The 15288-nt window shown below is 36.4% G+C and overlaps 1 protein-coding gene across 1 annotated transcript in view; it reads right to left on the bottom strand.

The window, feature by feature from the left end:
* LOC136259140 (uncharacterized) overlaps positions 1 to 15288 on the bottom strand; it is a 210484-nt gene that overhangs the window by 10540 nt on the left and 184656 nt on the right. The window contains exons 5-6 of the mRNA XM_066052563.1: positions 10537 to 12712; positions 9293 to 9613 (exon numbers count right to left, since the gene is read on the bottom strand). Of these exons, the coding sequence (XP_065908635.1) occupies positions 9293 to 9613; positions 10537 to 12712 (2497 nt within the window). The remainder of the gene's footprint in view (positions 1 to 9292; positions 9614 to 10536; positions 12713 to 15288) is intronic.

The following is a 15288-nucleotide window of genomic DNA, read 5'->3' as shown; positions in this document are numbered from 1 at the left end:
GAAGCGATTTCGCTCAAATTTGGAATGTGGAGTGCTGAAGTTGGAGGGAGTGTGCACAGCAATAATCGTCTTGTTTCATCAAGGCAGCACAGAGCTACGCAGGTGCGAAAATTGCGTTTTCGTTCTTCCTGTCAATATACTCATGGGTGTTCCGCGCCGGCTTCTTGGGTCGCACGACACACTACCGTGTGTCTTGATGCTGTATAATGGGGTACTGCAATACAATGCATTTTGTGCATCACTCATCATGTGACATTGATAAACTGTTTGATCATAGATTATTAATAATTGGAAATGGTATCCAGCACCAAAAATAGTCCTCTTTTAATGGGCATGTGGTGCACCATATACTATTAATGGAGTTTTGCAGGTTTTTTAAGATGGACAAAAACTCATTAGTGAAGTGTGTCACACAATACTACTAGGTTTGATTAACTAGTTGAGTATTAGATTAAAGCTTGACAGACAAATATTTTTGCTTGACAACAACCATGCAGAATTGCTAGAAAAGAAACACGGGGTATATAGACAGCACCAAGCAGAGTTGTAACTAAGGAAATATGCAGCATTTAAACTAGTGTTGTGACTTACAAACCATTCTGTTCAATTCTAATGACCATGAAAAGGGGTTCTGAAAAGCAATGTATTGTTGATAGCAGGAAGGAAGTGTGTACAGAGGCTACAGGAACAGAAATGTACAGCACCTTGGTGCAGAAGTGATACCGAAACAGCATGATATGATAAAGTTTCCTTATTAGGAAAGGCCACTCAGTGGCTTCCACCAAAGCAACTTGTATCACTACAGAACTTCCATATTGTACTAAACCTACAACCGTACTAAATCTACAACAATAATTATACAACTAAGTACTAAGTATACAAAATGTGGTTAAAATTATGTCATAAATAAATAACAAATAATGCTTGAGAAAACTACTATGCCTAGAGAATAAACTAACCAGAGATAGATTCGCCTGTGAACGAAGGTACAACTGTATAAAAATTATGCCTGTTTGTGCTGATGACTTTAATGCACGTGTAAATCTATATAACACCCAGTACCACACCCATGCTTCAATTTAAGAATTCATGAACAAGAAGATTAGCAAACATCCGTGAGTGATTGCAAGAGAACCAAAGGCCACCTTACACATAAACAACAAGATTACAAGTATATTTTAATGCCTGTAACTGTATTTTGAGTCCAGGATATGTGCTGCAGGCATCAGTGAACAACCAGCGGATACCAGCTGACGCAACCACCTGATGCACTTATGAACAATAAGGTAAAGAGTATGTTTCAATGCTTTACTTATATTGTACATCTTCAATCTTTACTTGACTTGCTAGCTGGAATTTTGTCCACCTTTAGCTACTCATATATAATCTGTTGCCAATAATTTGCAATCAACAAGAAGATGCATTTCTGCATGTACAACAATGTGTAACTATCTCCTGTATGTTGTGTATGCATAATAGTATAGACTGCGATCACTATGCCAACTATTACCAATGCCACACTGCTGATTTACTGGCGCATCACCTGTGGCCTCTAGTTACATTTACAACAGAGTCTATTGTGCCATATTTGCTTGATTTGGATCATTTTCCAGTTGTGCCTCCAGCACCTTGTTATGTCACTTTGTTGCCGACTCATCTTCAGAGACATGTCACACCTACTATATAAACAAATTAATTAATACTACTATAGCTAACTTCACTTGTTATTTTTTGTTTTTTTGTGCAGGTTGCATTAATTTTCAGTATTATGATTGTCTGATGTCACTTAAACTCCCTTGCCTGTGTACGTATGCATACGTATCATTTCCATAGGTACACATACTGCCCTGAGTGCTGGCTATGGCACTGTTTATACATGCCCAATGGGTAGGTTGCAAAGTTGGTGCATGTACTGGTTCAATGTTTTGTGCATTTTTACTGTGCTTTGTATTCCAACTGGCTTGTTAGCTGGAATAATTTTCCACGGTTGCCAATGGTCTGCGATCTCTAAGATGCATTGTTGCATACGCAATAATGTGTAATTTTCCACTATATGTTGTGTAATGTGTATGCATAATAATTTTATAAACTGTGATCATTGTGCCAATGCAACACTGCTGGCACATACCAGTGGCCTCTAGTTACAACAGAGTATATTGTGATTGTGTCTCTTTATTATACTAGTGTCTCCAGGTGGCACAGTGAGTCTTAAGTTGCTGCAGGACAGCTTCATCCTTCACCTGGCTTGTTAATAAAATAATTTTCCACCATCAGTGTTGCCAATAGTACATTGCTGCACACACTACTGCTTTAATATGTATCGCCAGTATGTCATCTATGGCTCAGAATGTTGTGTATGCACATAGTGTTTACATGTCAGCCACACCACTGATGTACTGGCACTTAACTACCAGTTGCCTTTAGTCTGTGCCATATTGAAGTCATATACTGATTGTGCTGGCCTTCACCACCTTGTCATGCAATGTGGCCTTACTTTTAGATTGAGTCACCTTCAGAAACATCTCACACCTACTGTATAAACAAATCAGTTATGTTCATTCGTTTTTTGTGTAAGTTAAATTCTAGTATTGTGATTTTCTGACGTCAATTAAACTCTTCCTTGTGTATGCATGTGTATCATTTCTGCCGGCACACCCACTGCTCTGAGTGCTGGCTATGGCATTGTTTATACATGTCCTATGGGTAGACTGTCATGTTGGTATATGTACTTGGTTGGATATGATCCGGTCCTAGTAATAAAAATAAAATAATAATAAGAGATATTAGCCATTTTCATGCTCTTCAAAGTGGTAGCAAACAAAATGTGCTAACCAGCGACTTCAAATGTACAGGTAGCAGGGGCGGATATAGGATTTCAGAAGGGGGGGTGCTAACAATTGTTGGTTGGCTAAGAAAAGTGAAACTGGTTACATCTAGTTATAGTGTGCAAAGCACCTATCTAGGGGAGTCTGGGAGCATGCCCCCATAGAAAATTTTTTACAAATTTAGCCTATTCAGTATTAAAATTTGGCAATATTTTGACAGAAAAATGATGCCACTTTGTTTAAGTGATTCACAATGCTTTCACGATGCTTGTAATTAAAGCATTATGATTCACCTAGGTGTAATAACGTTGAAAGAACACCATTATTCCAGAATAGTTGTAACAGCTACTAGCTGCATGTCATATACGGCCACAGCCAGTAATTAAAAATATATTCTTTACAAAAACAGGAAGGAGAAGGATGCAGCTATACATATGATCAATACTTGCCATTAATTTTGTGTTTGAAATACCTTAATTTAGTGGTACATTAAATTTAGCAATTTTAGAATTTGGTTTTTTGCTAATTGATTGCATCAATTCACGAATTAATAAAATTTATATGCTGAATTTAACAATATACAAGATAGCTAAATTTATAGTGTATTGCTTGGCTTAAGGTATAGCTAGTGTGCTTTACAGTCTCATGGCTCAAACTATAACGCACAATGAAGGGAGGGCTTGAGAGGGCAAGTATACACTCACCATGCAGTGTGTAGAGTACACACATGTAGAATTTTCCAGCTAGGGGTGATGATGCTCCTTTGGGAAATTTTTGGAATATAGCTATCACAAGATTGAATCTGGAAGCTATTTTTAACCAAATACTCTATTGTACTGAAAGATTGTGGGCAGAGTTGGGGGTAACTAGTTACTTTTGTAACTAAGTTACGTAATGGATTACTTTTAAAGTAACTAGTAATATAACTAGTTACTTGCTTTGTAACTAGTAACTTGTAACTAGGAGTAATTGTCTGAAAAGTAACTAAGTTACAATAGTAACTAGTTATAATAGTTACATTTGTAACTATAAATAATTATGTTTTAAAAGCAAGAGCACTTCAAATTTTTGTGCCATATACAGCTACATTAAGTAAGCACATTCTGTGTACTGTTCTCTATGATTCAGCTTGAGTAACAGACGTAGCATTAATTAAAACTGACCTGAAAGAGCAACAGAATTGTTATTTTAAGTGCACATATGTACTGCATCCCTTAATGATACATTTCTGAGCAAAATTCATGTTACAAGAGCTAAAAACAAGTCATAATTGATACTACGAAAGTAACTAGTAACTAGAGTACTTAGTTACCTTTTGAAAAGTAACTGTAACTGTAACTAAGTTACATGGGATAAAAGTAACGTGTAACTAGTAACTAGTTACTTTTCTGAAGTAACTACCCCAACTCTGATTGTGGGGGTACAAGATGGATGAGTTCAGTTGTAAGCAATTTTAGAAAAACAGAACTATTCTTTTAAATGCTATTGGATTATAAGGCAATACATAATAGTGGATTGTCAAAGACATACACAGGATTGGATCTTAAGGTTTTGTAGAGATTTAAAATGCACACAAAAATAACTTCAACTTTGTAGTGTATATAACCAAAGACTGTTCTGTTACTATTTCAATCTGACTTTTTACAACTATATGGCCCCATCACCATATAAATATTATATAACCAGAGTCCCAAAATCACTTACATATACAACTAGTTTTTGGCCACAACTAACCCCCTTATATAATGTGACAGCGTAAATGCTGTGGTATCATTTGAGCTTATGAAGTTGAGCTTTAAGGGGTTTGTGAGTGAAAACCCTGCATGACATTAAATTTTATTAGCTTCAATAGATGCTAGATTCAGATAAATGCAGCATGGAACTTTGGTACTGATAAAGCAAAAACAAAGAGTTCTCAGATACTGCGGCCTTGTTAACTGTATGCATGCTAAGAAATTAACTGTTTTACTTAAGCATGTCAACCCAAACATCAATGTAGCAGCAACTGAAATTAAACTATTTGACAGAAGTTGTTAGTGCACAAGTCAAGAAAGCACCCTGGAAACTTCTTTAAAAAAAATTATGATGGATGTTCTATTAGAGTAGTTGACTGTTCTATTAGAGTATTTCGATTTTTAGCAGTTTTTAGGCTAAGTCTTACACCAAAAGTATAATTTGAACCTCTCCTAGTAATTCTAAGTAAATATTAACTATTCTCCCTTCTTTTTCCATCTTTTCATTGCCCATGCATACGTATAAGATGCAATTGCATCTATACTGCAACTTCTAGAAGCTTCCTAGCTTGCTCATAGTAAAATTTTGGAGGGGGGTGCTTGAGCACCCCAAGCCCCCCCCCCCCCCCCTAAATCCGCCCTTGGGTAGTATACTGGGTCGGTGATGCCATTTACAATCGCCATTATAATTATATGAGTTGTATATCTATGGTTCGATATAATACTGTATCATGTGCATGATACTATAATAAAGTATCTGGCTAATTATTATTGATACTAAAATTTATAGCCAGCATAATCCACCAATTCGGCTAATTAATTTGAGACTTGCTCCCCCAAGTAATGGAATGAATAAAACTTATGTATTGTTTCTTTGTAGCATGCATAATATCACTAATATTTTTAAATTTTCATTTTTCTTAAAAAACACAGTGCTAACTAGTAAGTGTTTTGTTGCTGTGATGTCACACACACAACCAACCTTGTTGTGATGCTTAGCAAGGCCTGTACAGTAGTTAAGTAGTCATTCATTTAGTCAGTTATTCAGTTAGACATCTCTCTCTCTCTTTCAACCAGCAAAATTAGGTGGAAACCACATGTTCATGATCAACTACTGACAATGATTTGTACATAATAGTTTCTATTGTTGATTTATTTGTTCAAGTCATTATCTCAAAATCGAAAAACTCAAGCAGAGTTAACAAAACTTTTCTAACAAATTACCAACAGGGTGTCCAGTATTTAAGTTTGTCAACTAAACAATAAATTACATTGTACTTGTCAATGTTAATAAACATTCAAGAGAAAGAAATTACTATCCCATATGTAATTTTCAATGCAACTAATTGTTTTGTTGGTGGGTAGTTAATAGCTCTTAATTGAAATATATGACTATGTTTTCATTAAAGTATGTAACATTTTGTGTGGGTAAATCAAATGAATTTTTTGACATACATATGTGACTGGATCTTCAAATATCTTATGTGTATAATGAGATATGGACCCGTCAAGGTCACATGTTTGTAGCACTACATCTCTGTATAAAACTGCACCAATTCGTAAGTGATAGCCATTTTCTTTTATTAAGTGTCTGTAGTTTAGTTTTTGTATTATTACTGTGCAAATCAATCTTACAGATGTTAGTAGTTGCTACCACTTAGTAGCACTATAACTTCTACAGCTCTTGGCTCCTAGGGCTAAAACTTTGTTTGACCGTTCCTTTGGCTATGTATACATAAAGAAAAGGAATTAAAAAATTAACAGATCTGATTGCATATCTGTTATTACCCTGTGGTGCGGGCTTTATATCTATTGTGCTGTACAGTCCCCTGTAGTTAGCTGTTATTATGGTATTGCAGTGTAGTTATGTTGCCTTAACTTGGAGTAGTAAAAATATAATATTTAGGAAAAAAGAAAGTTGTGGGTTCAACGATCGTTTGTGGCTTAAAATTGAGACCACTGTGGTGAGATCATCTGAAACCCACAATCAAAACTGTCTCTTGGCTATATAAGTAGGTTATGTAATCATACAAACTGAAAAGAGTTCTTTCTGAGGGATAAACTTGGAACTCATGTATGCATCACTGCATGGGTGTTCCTGGTTGTAGTAAACAAAATGCTTCATAGATACTGTTGGAACTCAGAATTTATGGGGGATAGTTTGCTTGTTTTAACTCTTTGTGATGCCAGATTAAACCATTCCGAGTCTTGCTATGAATCTGTAGAGTTTACCAAATCCAGAAGTGAATATTTGGATATTGACTTCTTTATACCGGTTCACAACACTATATTGGAATTGATACCAAAATTTGATACAGTAACTACAATATTAGGCTTGAGCCAATTATGCTTTGAAAATAGTCTATTATGCTGTTGAGCAGTACTCAAAAATCCAACCCATTATGCTCAAAATTATCCTTTCTTTCCTGACTGCTGTATTGGATTAAGTGACTGCTGTATTAGAGTATGTTTATCTTATTTCCACGAAGTGTGAATAATCAACCAAGAAGCAATGAAAATGATAACCTTGCACATTTTCTTCATATGAAAGGTGTAGTGCATTCATGATTAATTTTGCTGTATTTTTGGCAAGCACATTGTGCATTTAATTAAAAACTTATCCTATTATACTGGTATAATGCTTGAGGCTTTTGCTAGCCTACTATGCTCAAAATTATGCTGGCATAGTTGGTGTAAGACTAACTACAGTACAATGTTTTGTTTATACCCACTTCAAAAGCTTTGGACAAATAGCAGTGTCCACATCAAAAGCATTCTCAGCTACATTTTAAAGGCTTTATGGTAAAATGACTGTTAAATCATTAAAATTAAAGAATTTACAGTAATTATAAAGTATCACATAATATGCACTTGTGGTCCAAGGGCTTCTGGTAGAAATATCAGGCAGACTACTTGTGATGCTATGTCAGTCTTTCAAACATTGTTTTTGTTTCTAGGCTTGAGTCTATTATGCTCCAAAATTTGCCCATTATGCTTTTTGGCATTTCCTCAATTTTCTTCCTATTATGCTTGGTTTTATGCTTTTCAGAAATGTATTATGTTTTTATTTTGTGTGTTTTTCCTTTGTGCAGAGACGTTCTTCATATAATAGAATGTAAATGGAGAAGTGTCGCTTCAACTGCAACATACAAATAATAGCAACAGCTCGTAATTGGGATGTGCTACAGAGTTTGTAGGCATATTAGAGCAGGAGGTCTGGTGGCATATCTATAGTCCCTTAAAAGCTCTAGACTTTTTATTGTCTAATACCCTTGTAGTTTTGTATGCAAATAAAATATTATGCATCTCTTCTGATTGATCTTTTGAGTTGTAGCAATTGGTATTAAAGGACAGCAACTGCTCACAGGGGTGGACCTAGGGGGGTTTTTGAGGTTTTCAGAAGCTGGTCAAGTGTATTCAGGTAATCAAAATTGTATTTTACAGTGATCTGCAATGGTACAAATGTTCAGATCGAAATACTCTAATAGAGCAGTCAACCACTCTAATGGAACAGCCGCATTTTGTATTTCTATTAAGAACTGTAAGTAGTTAGCTAGCTATTTTATTTACCTGTGCCAACACAATAAAAAATAATACAGTCCAAAACCATATAACAGCGTGTTAAAATCTGAAAAGCTTCCTGGGGACATGCCCCAAGACCCTCAGAACAACCACCATGTCTGTTGTATGCTTCAAATGTTGAATTAGCTCTGGCCCTTAACTCTTTAGTCTACACTTGATACGGTACCAGAAGCAAGCACAATTAAGCAGCCTACATTATACCTAACATAATTCTATTTTTAAATTGTCAATATTGCTACCAGATTAAATTTCAAGTTACACAATTTTCTGGAAAATCTTGCCCCCATATCCCCTAGATTTAAATTTGCATATAGCAAAAGTTTGGAAACCAGTCATCAAAATTCCTGGGGCGGCCCTTGGCTCAGTATAATAATATGTAACTTATATTTGCAGCACCATGACAAGAAAATATTATCTTCCTGGGGATAACACTTAAATGGCTCTCTCATTCTCTGTGTTGCATGCGATGACTGCTCTATTAGAGTGTTTGACTGCTCTATTAAAAAATCTTGATCTTTTGAAATATTCTCATCGTTTGATATTAACTCCTGCAGACCTGCAGAGACTTCACTATTTTCAATATCCAGACATTCACTAGCTATCTAACTCAACACTAACTTTATTATCGTCAGAGTTTCTGTTGTATTGTCTTCCAATCGAGCTTCCAATAATCATAATCATCATATCACCAAAACCATATAATCAGACATGTTAAATAATATCGAATTGAATGATTGAAGCTCAGTTAAACTGCTTTGTCATGCCTTGGTACTAGTTGGAACATGACTACATGTGTCCTATAAATTTAAACCCACAATGAAAAGCCTTTATTTTGTTAAGCGGTGTAAACTTGTAGTAGTGCATTTTTCTTCTTGTTGTCAGGAATCATTTTGCCATCCAAAAAAGTTAGCCTATGACTTTGTGACTGTTATAGCAGACGTTACATTTATTGTGGCAGAAATTGCCCATTATGCTCTTAATTATGCTCCATTATGCCAGCATTACGCTTTATGCTTTTCATCCCCAAACGTATGTTAACGTAATCAATGCAAGCTTACTGGATTCCAAAACCTGGTACTTGTATGCATTGGTACATGTATAATACAGTATAGTGTTAGCATAATTTTATACAGCATCTGAATAAACTCTTACCTTCATCACTTTTGATCAGCAGCCTTTGAATTTCACACGACAAATTATCAATAGCATCATTACCATATCTTTGCATGACATTTAGTAGCTTCTTTAATGGTACTACATCACCTTTTTGCAATGAGTGAGAAACTTTACTCAGTAGCATTTCTGCTGCCTTGGCTGATGAAGTGGTAGAACTAGTAATGTCTTCATTGTCCATCAGAGTGAGTACACCTTGGGACACTAAGTAGTGTGATAATTCCTTTGTAGGTAAACAGTCAACCAACTTGCTGTAATACTGTTGAAACACATGGGATTCTCTTGTTGTTGTACAGTGATCTACATAATGAGAACCACAATATGCATGTATGCTCTGCCTACATGATGACTTTATACAGGCCTATAGTCAGTACGTCTAGATACACCTGAGCTCCCACCAAATATAGTAATATCAATGAGGTGAACATGTGTTCGCTCCTAATGGTTTTGTACTGGAACAAAATATGTTTTCGTGTTATAAACATGGTTGCGTGCTTGAATGGTAATGTATAGAAAATTTTAAAGCCTCATTACTTACCTGCATCAAAGCGCTTTTTGATAAACAGTTCTGGTGTTTAAAGGGCTTCACAGTGCTACCAAATGTTTGGGAAACTGGCCCATGTAATAAGAGTTATTAACAAGAAACGAGGGCTCAAGGGAACATGAACAGACTATAGCTTTATACACACATGCCAAACAACAATATGCAACAGTGAGTTGTAAGGTAGTAGGTTCTAGTATAAGCATTGTACTACTTAAATTGCCCATCACTAGTATCTAAATAATTTTTAAAAGGATGTGCTTTGTATACAGGTGGATGTTAAGACAACTAGGATTTACAAACATTGATTTCAACTAACTCTATCAATTTTCTTGACACTGTTTTATATGTCTGGCAAACCTATAAAAGTATCTGTACACTAATGCAAGCATGTAATCACATAAATCCATATCTACACACATTGGTAAAAGTGATGTCTTCACCATACTACACTGCTTCTGGTTATCCAGAGCACAAACTGATAGTTAAAAGCACATAACTTTTGAATTAGTTTGTGGAGTAATACAATGATTGAGTTAGTACTCTAATAATTGAGCAATCATTCTTAGCATTAGTTACTAGTGTCTGGATAACTGGAGTACAACTACACACATAGACATACCACAGCTATAATGTAGAACTCATTTTTATGCTTTTTGTTAATCAATGATTCCTGTCTTACCCAATTTAGAAGCCACACCATCATCAAACCACACAAGATGACCTGGTGCTAACTGTAACTGGTTTACACTGCTTGCACTGCAGGTTGCAAACAATTTTGTAGTAGTAGTCCAAGAAGGCACAATAGCAATATGGTGCTCAAAACTTTTGCCACATTGACAGAAAAATCCAACTTGAACTCTTTCAAAACTAAAGTTTAATTGATCACACACTTTGGACAAAGCTTCCATTATCTTGTGGTAAACATCAAGATGTACAGTAGTAGCTGAAGTGTTACCAAATTTAATGACTTTGTGTCTTATTTGTATTTCTAAATGAGAAACCTTGTCAAGGAGAGATAAAGAGAAAGCATTGGGAAGACTGAATGTGATTAGATTGCTGAACACATGATAATCATCATCCTCAGTGAAATGGAGTTGCCAGTCCAGTGGTGGCCTTTGCAGAAGATGAACAACCAGACAGCAAAACAGACCTCTAGGTAAAATACCAGACTTAAACTGCATCAGCAGTGGCACTCCTTGAAGATGACCATATCGGTAAAGAATTGCATCTCGCTGCTGGGCCGTGTATGCTGGTAAAATGTATGGAATAAAGTATTCATCTTTTTGAGCACTATTTGTGTGCAATGGAGCAATAATTTTCAAATGAGACAACAAAAGTAAGAAATATTCTTCTTTGACGTCACCTTCCCATTCCACTTTCTGGAGTATTTCCCTACAAAGTATGCCTTTGTACTTTAGCCTGTGGACCACACCATGACAGTCACTGTCATCTTTGAAAGTAAAGCTGATGATGTTGCTGAGTGTATCAAACCACCATTGGTGGTCAATAATGACATAATCTCGTAAACCAGGAATTTCCTCAAAGAAAATTAGAACACCTAACAGATGATGATAAATCAGAGCATTCTTAACTTCTTCTGGATTAGACATCAGATGGCTTGTTTTAGCTAGTGCAACACAATCTGTAAATGAAATGTGCAATTTCTTACTTTTTGTACACACTTGTCGTATTTCAAGTTCTAGAAGCATCCATGTAATCGGCAATTCATACACATTTTTATTTTCAGCAATTTTTTCAATTTTATTCCGAATTACATCCGCAACGGGATCCTCATTTCTCTCGTCACCTGCAGTTGTGTTATCAACTGGGAATAACACATTTCCACCTTCGTTTAATAAAATCGATGCCTTGCAATCTGTTTTCTTTACTAATGCTTTGATTACTTTAGTAGTTCCCTGGACAACTTCTTTGATAACTTTATCTGCATGAGTTCCTACAAAACACAAATAAGAATTTTTATCATTTCCAGGATGGGTTAGCAGCTGAGGAGCTTGAGTTGACATTTCCAAACAGTCATTAGTGCTGGACATAAGTAGCTTGATCATGTCAAGATTTGTATAACTAAGATGATAAGGTTGAAATGTATGTTTTCCATGTTCACTGTATTCTACCAGTACTTGATCATCAAAGCTCTTGGTTAAGTCGTGTATCACAAAGTTGACAGTGGGATAGACATTGACAGTAGGCAGCAAATGGATATACTGTGGTTGACCCCCTGTGTCCAGCAATGTGACAATATTAAGGACATCACCAGGTTGGTGTCCAGTAGTAGTATCTTTATGAGATTTTAAACTGTCCCATACAATTGGGTTGAAAACAGAGAGATTTTTTACATTGACTGATTTAGTAACCAGTCCAGAAAACCACTGTTTGACCGCTTTAGTTTTGGAAACTTTCTTTGGTATAGGCTGGGCAGTAAAGAGCTGTTGTGGTTCACTACCTTGTGCCTTTTGCTGGACCTCAGCTGTTATTTTTCCATCAATATTTTCAGGATTTTGTTGATCATGTTGTGAAGATGCTGTTTGTTTGGATGGTAATTTTTCAGATAACAATACAGTGTGCAAGTGCTTCATTTCTAGGCTGGAATCCATCTCAACCCACACTACTTTTTGTTCATGTTTATGGAAAGCAGCTTTTCTTAGTGACACAGCATGACTTGCATGTATCATGTTAGTACTGTGATGGTGTTGAGTTATTTTTTTGTTTAGTAGGAGGTAACTGAAACTTGTTTTCCCTGCGGCTCCTGATCCAGTGAAGAGGATTTTGATAAAACGTACTGCAATTGTTCCATGTTTTTTCTTCGCTTCATTTAATTTTTGTACCAGTGATTTTCTCTATAAAACAGAATACAATATGTTTATAATAATGTAGGAAAAGATTAAATTTAATCGTAGGTATTGGTTACGAGTGTTTACTTAATGTTGTAGGAATAGGCTAGGAAATATGCAGTACTATGCTTGTAACATTAGGAAATTAACCACAGATTTGGAAAATTCTTTTCAGTGGAACTAGGGAATTCATAGTTAGGGAATTTGAAATTAGAGAAAATCATGCTGATGAAATTATATATCAAGACACACGGTAGTGTGTCGTGCGACCCAACTTTTACTTCTGTTCGTACACTTTGCAAAATCCTTCATAAAACACGAATGCGTGCTCCAATTGGGCTGTAATTTGACACGTAAATGGAACATTAAGGTGAATTTCAGTACCAAGTGTGGTAGGAATTTGATGAACATTCACGCAGTTATGAACGATTATTTTGTGCAAAATAATGCACTTCTCAATTTCATGCTCCACCCCCCACCCCCGGGCGTCCCCACACCCCAAGTGGGGATTTGACATTGCTTCTTGTCCCCACCCCTGGGGCAATTGACAGTTCTCCAATTCACTGACCGATTTTCGGTAGTTGCATTTTTAAACAATTAAATCGTACTCACTATAATTTTACTAGCTACATGTGTATACCAGGTTAATTATTAGTCGCATGCATCAATTATGCGTTTATCCTTGAGGTGTTATCAAATCCCCTACTAGGGGGTGGGGACATAGTGGGGATTTGACAGCTGATTTTGCCCCAGTAGTGGGGAATTTGACACCATGATTTGTCAAATCCCCTGTATTCCCCCACCACCCCCGGGTGGGGGTGGGACATGAAATTGACAAGTGCATAAGGTAGAAGGTCTGTCACGCCCACAGCGTAAACCCCTTGAAGGAATGGGCTGAAAATTGCTATGTAGATGGAGTAACTATCGTAGAAGTGCCTTTTTGTCATTTGAAAGGAATCCATTTAAATGCCATCGAGATATGGCACAAAACCCAACCATTACGCGATCGATTTTTATGAATAAAAAAACTATTACCTTTCACGTCTACCAGACAAACCGCTCAGAACAATGAGCTGAAAATCGGTGTGTATTTGAAATAATTATCATAGAAAGTTCTTGTAGTAGTACAGAAGAATCAGATTACAAACCACTGAGTTATGATTCCAAAGCCAACAACGTGTAGCATATGCGAGATCGAGATACTCTGATAGAACAGTCACCCTAATAGAGCATTAAGTTACATTCATAACTTACTCCATTATAGAATCAAGGCACACGATAGTATGTCGTGCGGCCCAAGATGCCACACCGTGGGTATATTGACAGGAAGAAAGAAAACGTCATTTTCACACCTTTGTATCTCGGTGATCCCTTATCCGATTGGAACCAAATTTGCTACAGAGTTACCCGCCAGCCAGGGGAGTCTACATACCAAATTTGAAGAAAATCACTCCAGCCAGTTCCGAGATACAAGCAGCGAAACATTTTTTCTCTTATTCTTCGTGTTTTCGCACACTTGCAAAAATTGCTATAAAACGCAAACGCGTACTCTGATCGCCTTGAAATTTGGCACACAGAAAGGGAGTCCAAAGGCGAATCCTAGTGTCAATTTTGTTGCAAATTCGATGAATGGTGCAGGTGTTATGACCGATTATTGGTGTAAAACAAGATCGATTTGTTGTCACGCCTACAGTACAGGGTAAACCGCTTCATGGAATGAGTTGAAAATTGCTATGTAGATGGAGTAACCATCGTAGGAGTGCCTTTTGGTGGTTTGAAAGGAATCGAGATAAAGACCATGGAGATATGACACAAAACCCAACCTGTGTCACAATTACGCGATCGATTTTTATGAATAAAAAAGGGATTAGTTTTTACGCCTACTAGGCAAACCGCTTAGAGCAATGAGCTGAAAATCGGTATATAGCTGGAATAATTTTCATAGAAAGTCCTTGCTGTAGTACAGAAGAATCGGATTACAAACCACTGTGTTATGATTTGAAAGTCAACTCCGTGTAGCAAATCCGAGATCGAGATACTCTAATAGAACAATCACCCTAATAGAGCATTCAGCTAATTTATTTACTCCATTATAGAATTCTATACATTACAAGTTATTCTGTAGGGAGTTCAGCTGCAAACAGTTAATCTTATAGACAGCTCAGCAGGAAGCAAGTCACCCTATAGATAGTTCAACTACAAACATATTGCTGTAGTGATTCAGAACATTACAAGTCACACTGAAGAGAGTTCAGCTATAAACAAGTCATGCACCCTGTAGAGAGTTCAGCTACAAACAATTCACTCTGTAGAAGTTCTACTACAAACAAGATTTAATGCTAAGAGTTTAACAACCAAAATCCACAATGTAAAGACTTCAGCTTTACTAACAAGTTACTCTGTAGAGACATCAGCTAGAAACAAAAGAGAGCTCAGCTAGAAAATGTCACCTTGTAAAGAGTTCAGCTACAAACCAATCACACTGTAGAGAGATCAGATAGAAGAAGCCACCTTGTAGAGGGATCAACTGTGAAGTGATCACCCTACAGAGAGTTCAGCTAGAAAAAATCACCCTGTAGAGA

The sequence above is a fragment of the Dysidea avara genome, chromosome 6 (genome assembly GCF_963678975.1).
Source record: "Dysidea avara chromosome 6, odDysAvar1.4, whole genome shotgun sequence".
NCBI classification, from domain to species: Eukaryota; Metazoa; Porifera; class Demospongiae; order Dictyoceratida; family Dysideidae; genus Dysidea; species Dysidea avara.
Note: the sequence above shows the minus strand (reverse complement) of the source record. Positions and strands in the feature narration are given on the sequence as shown.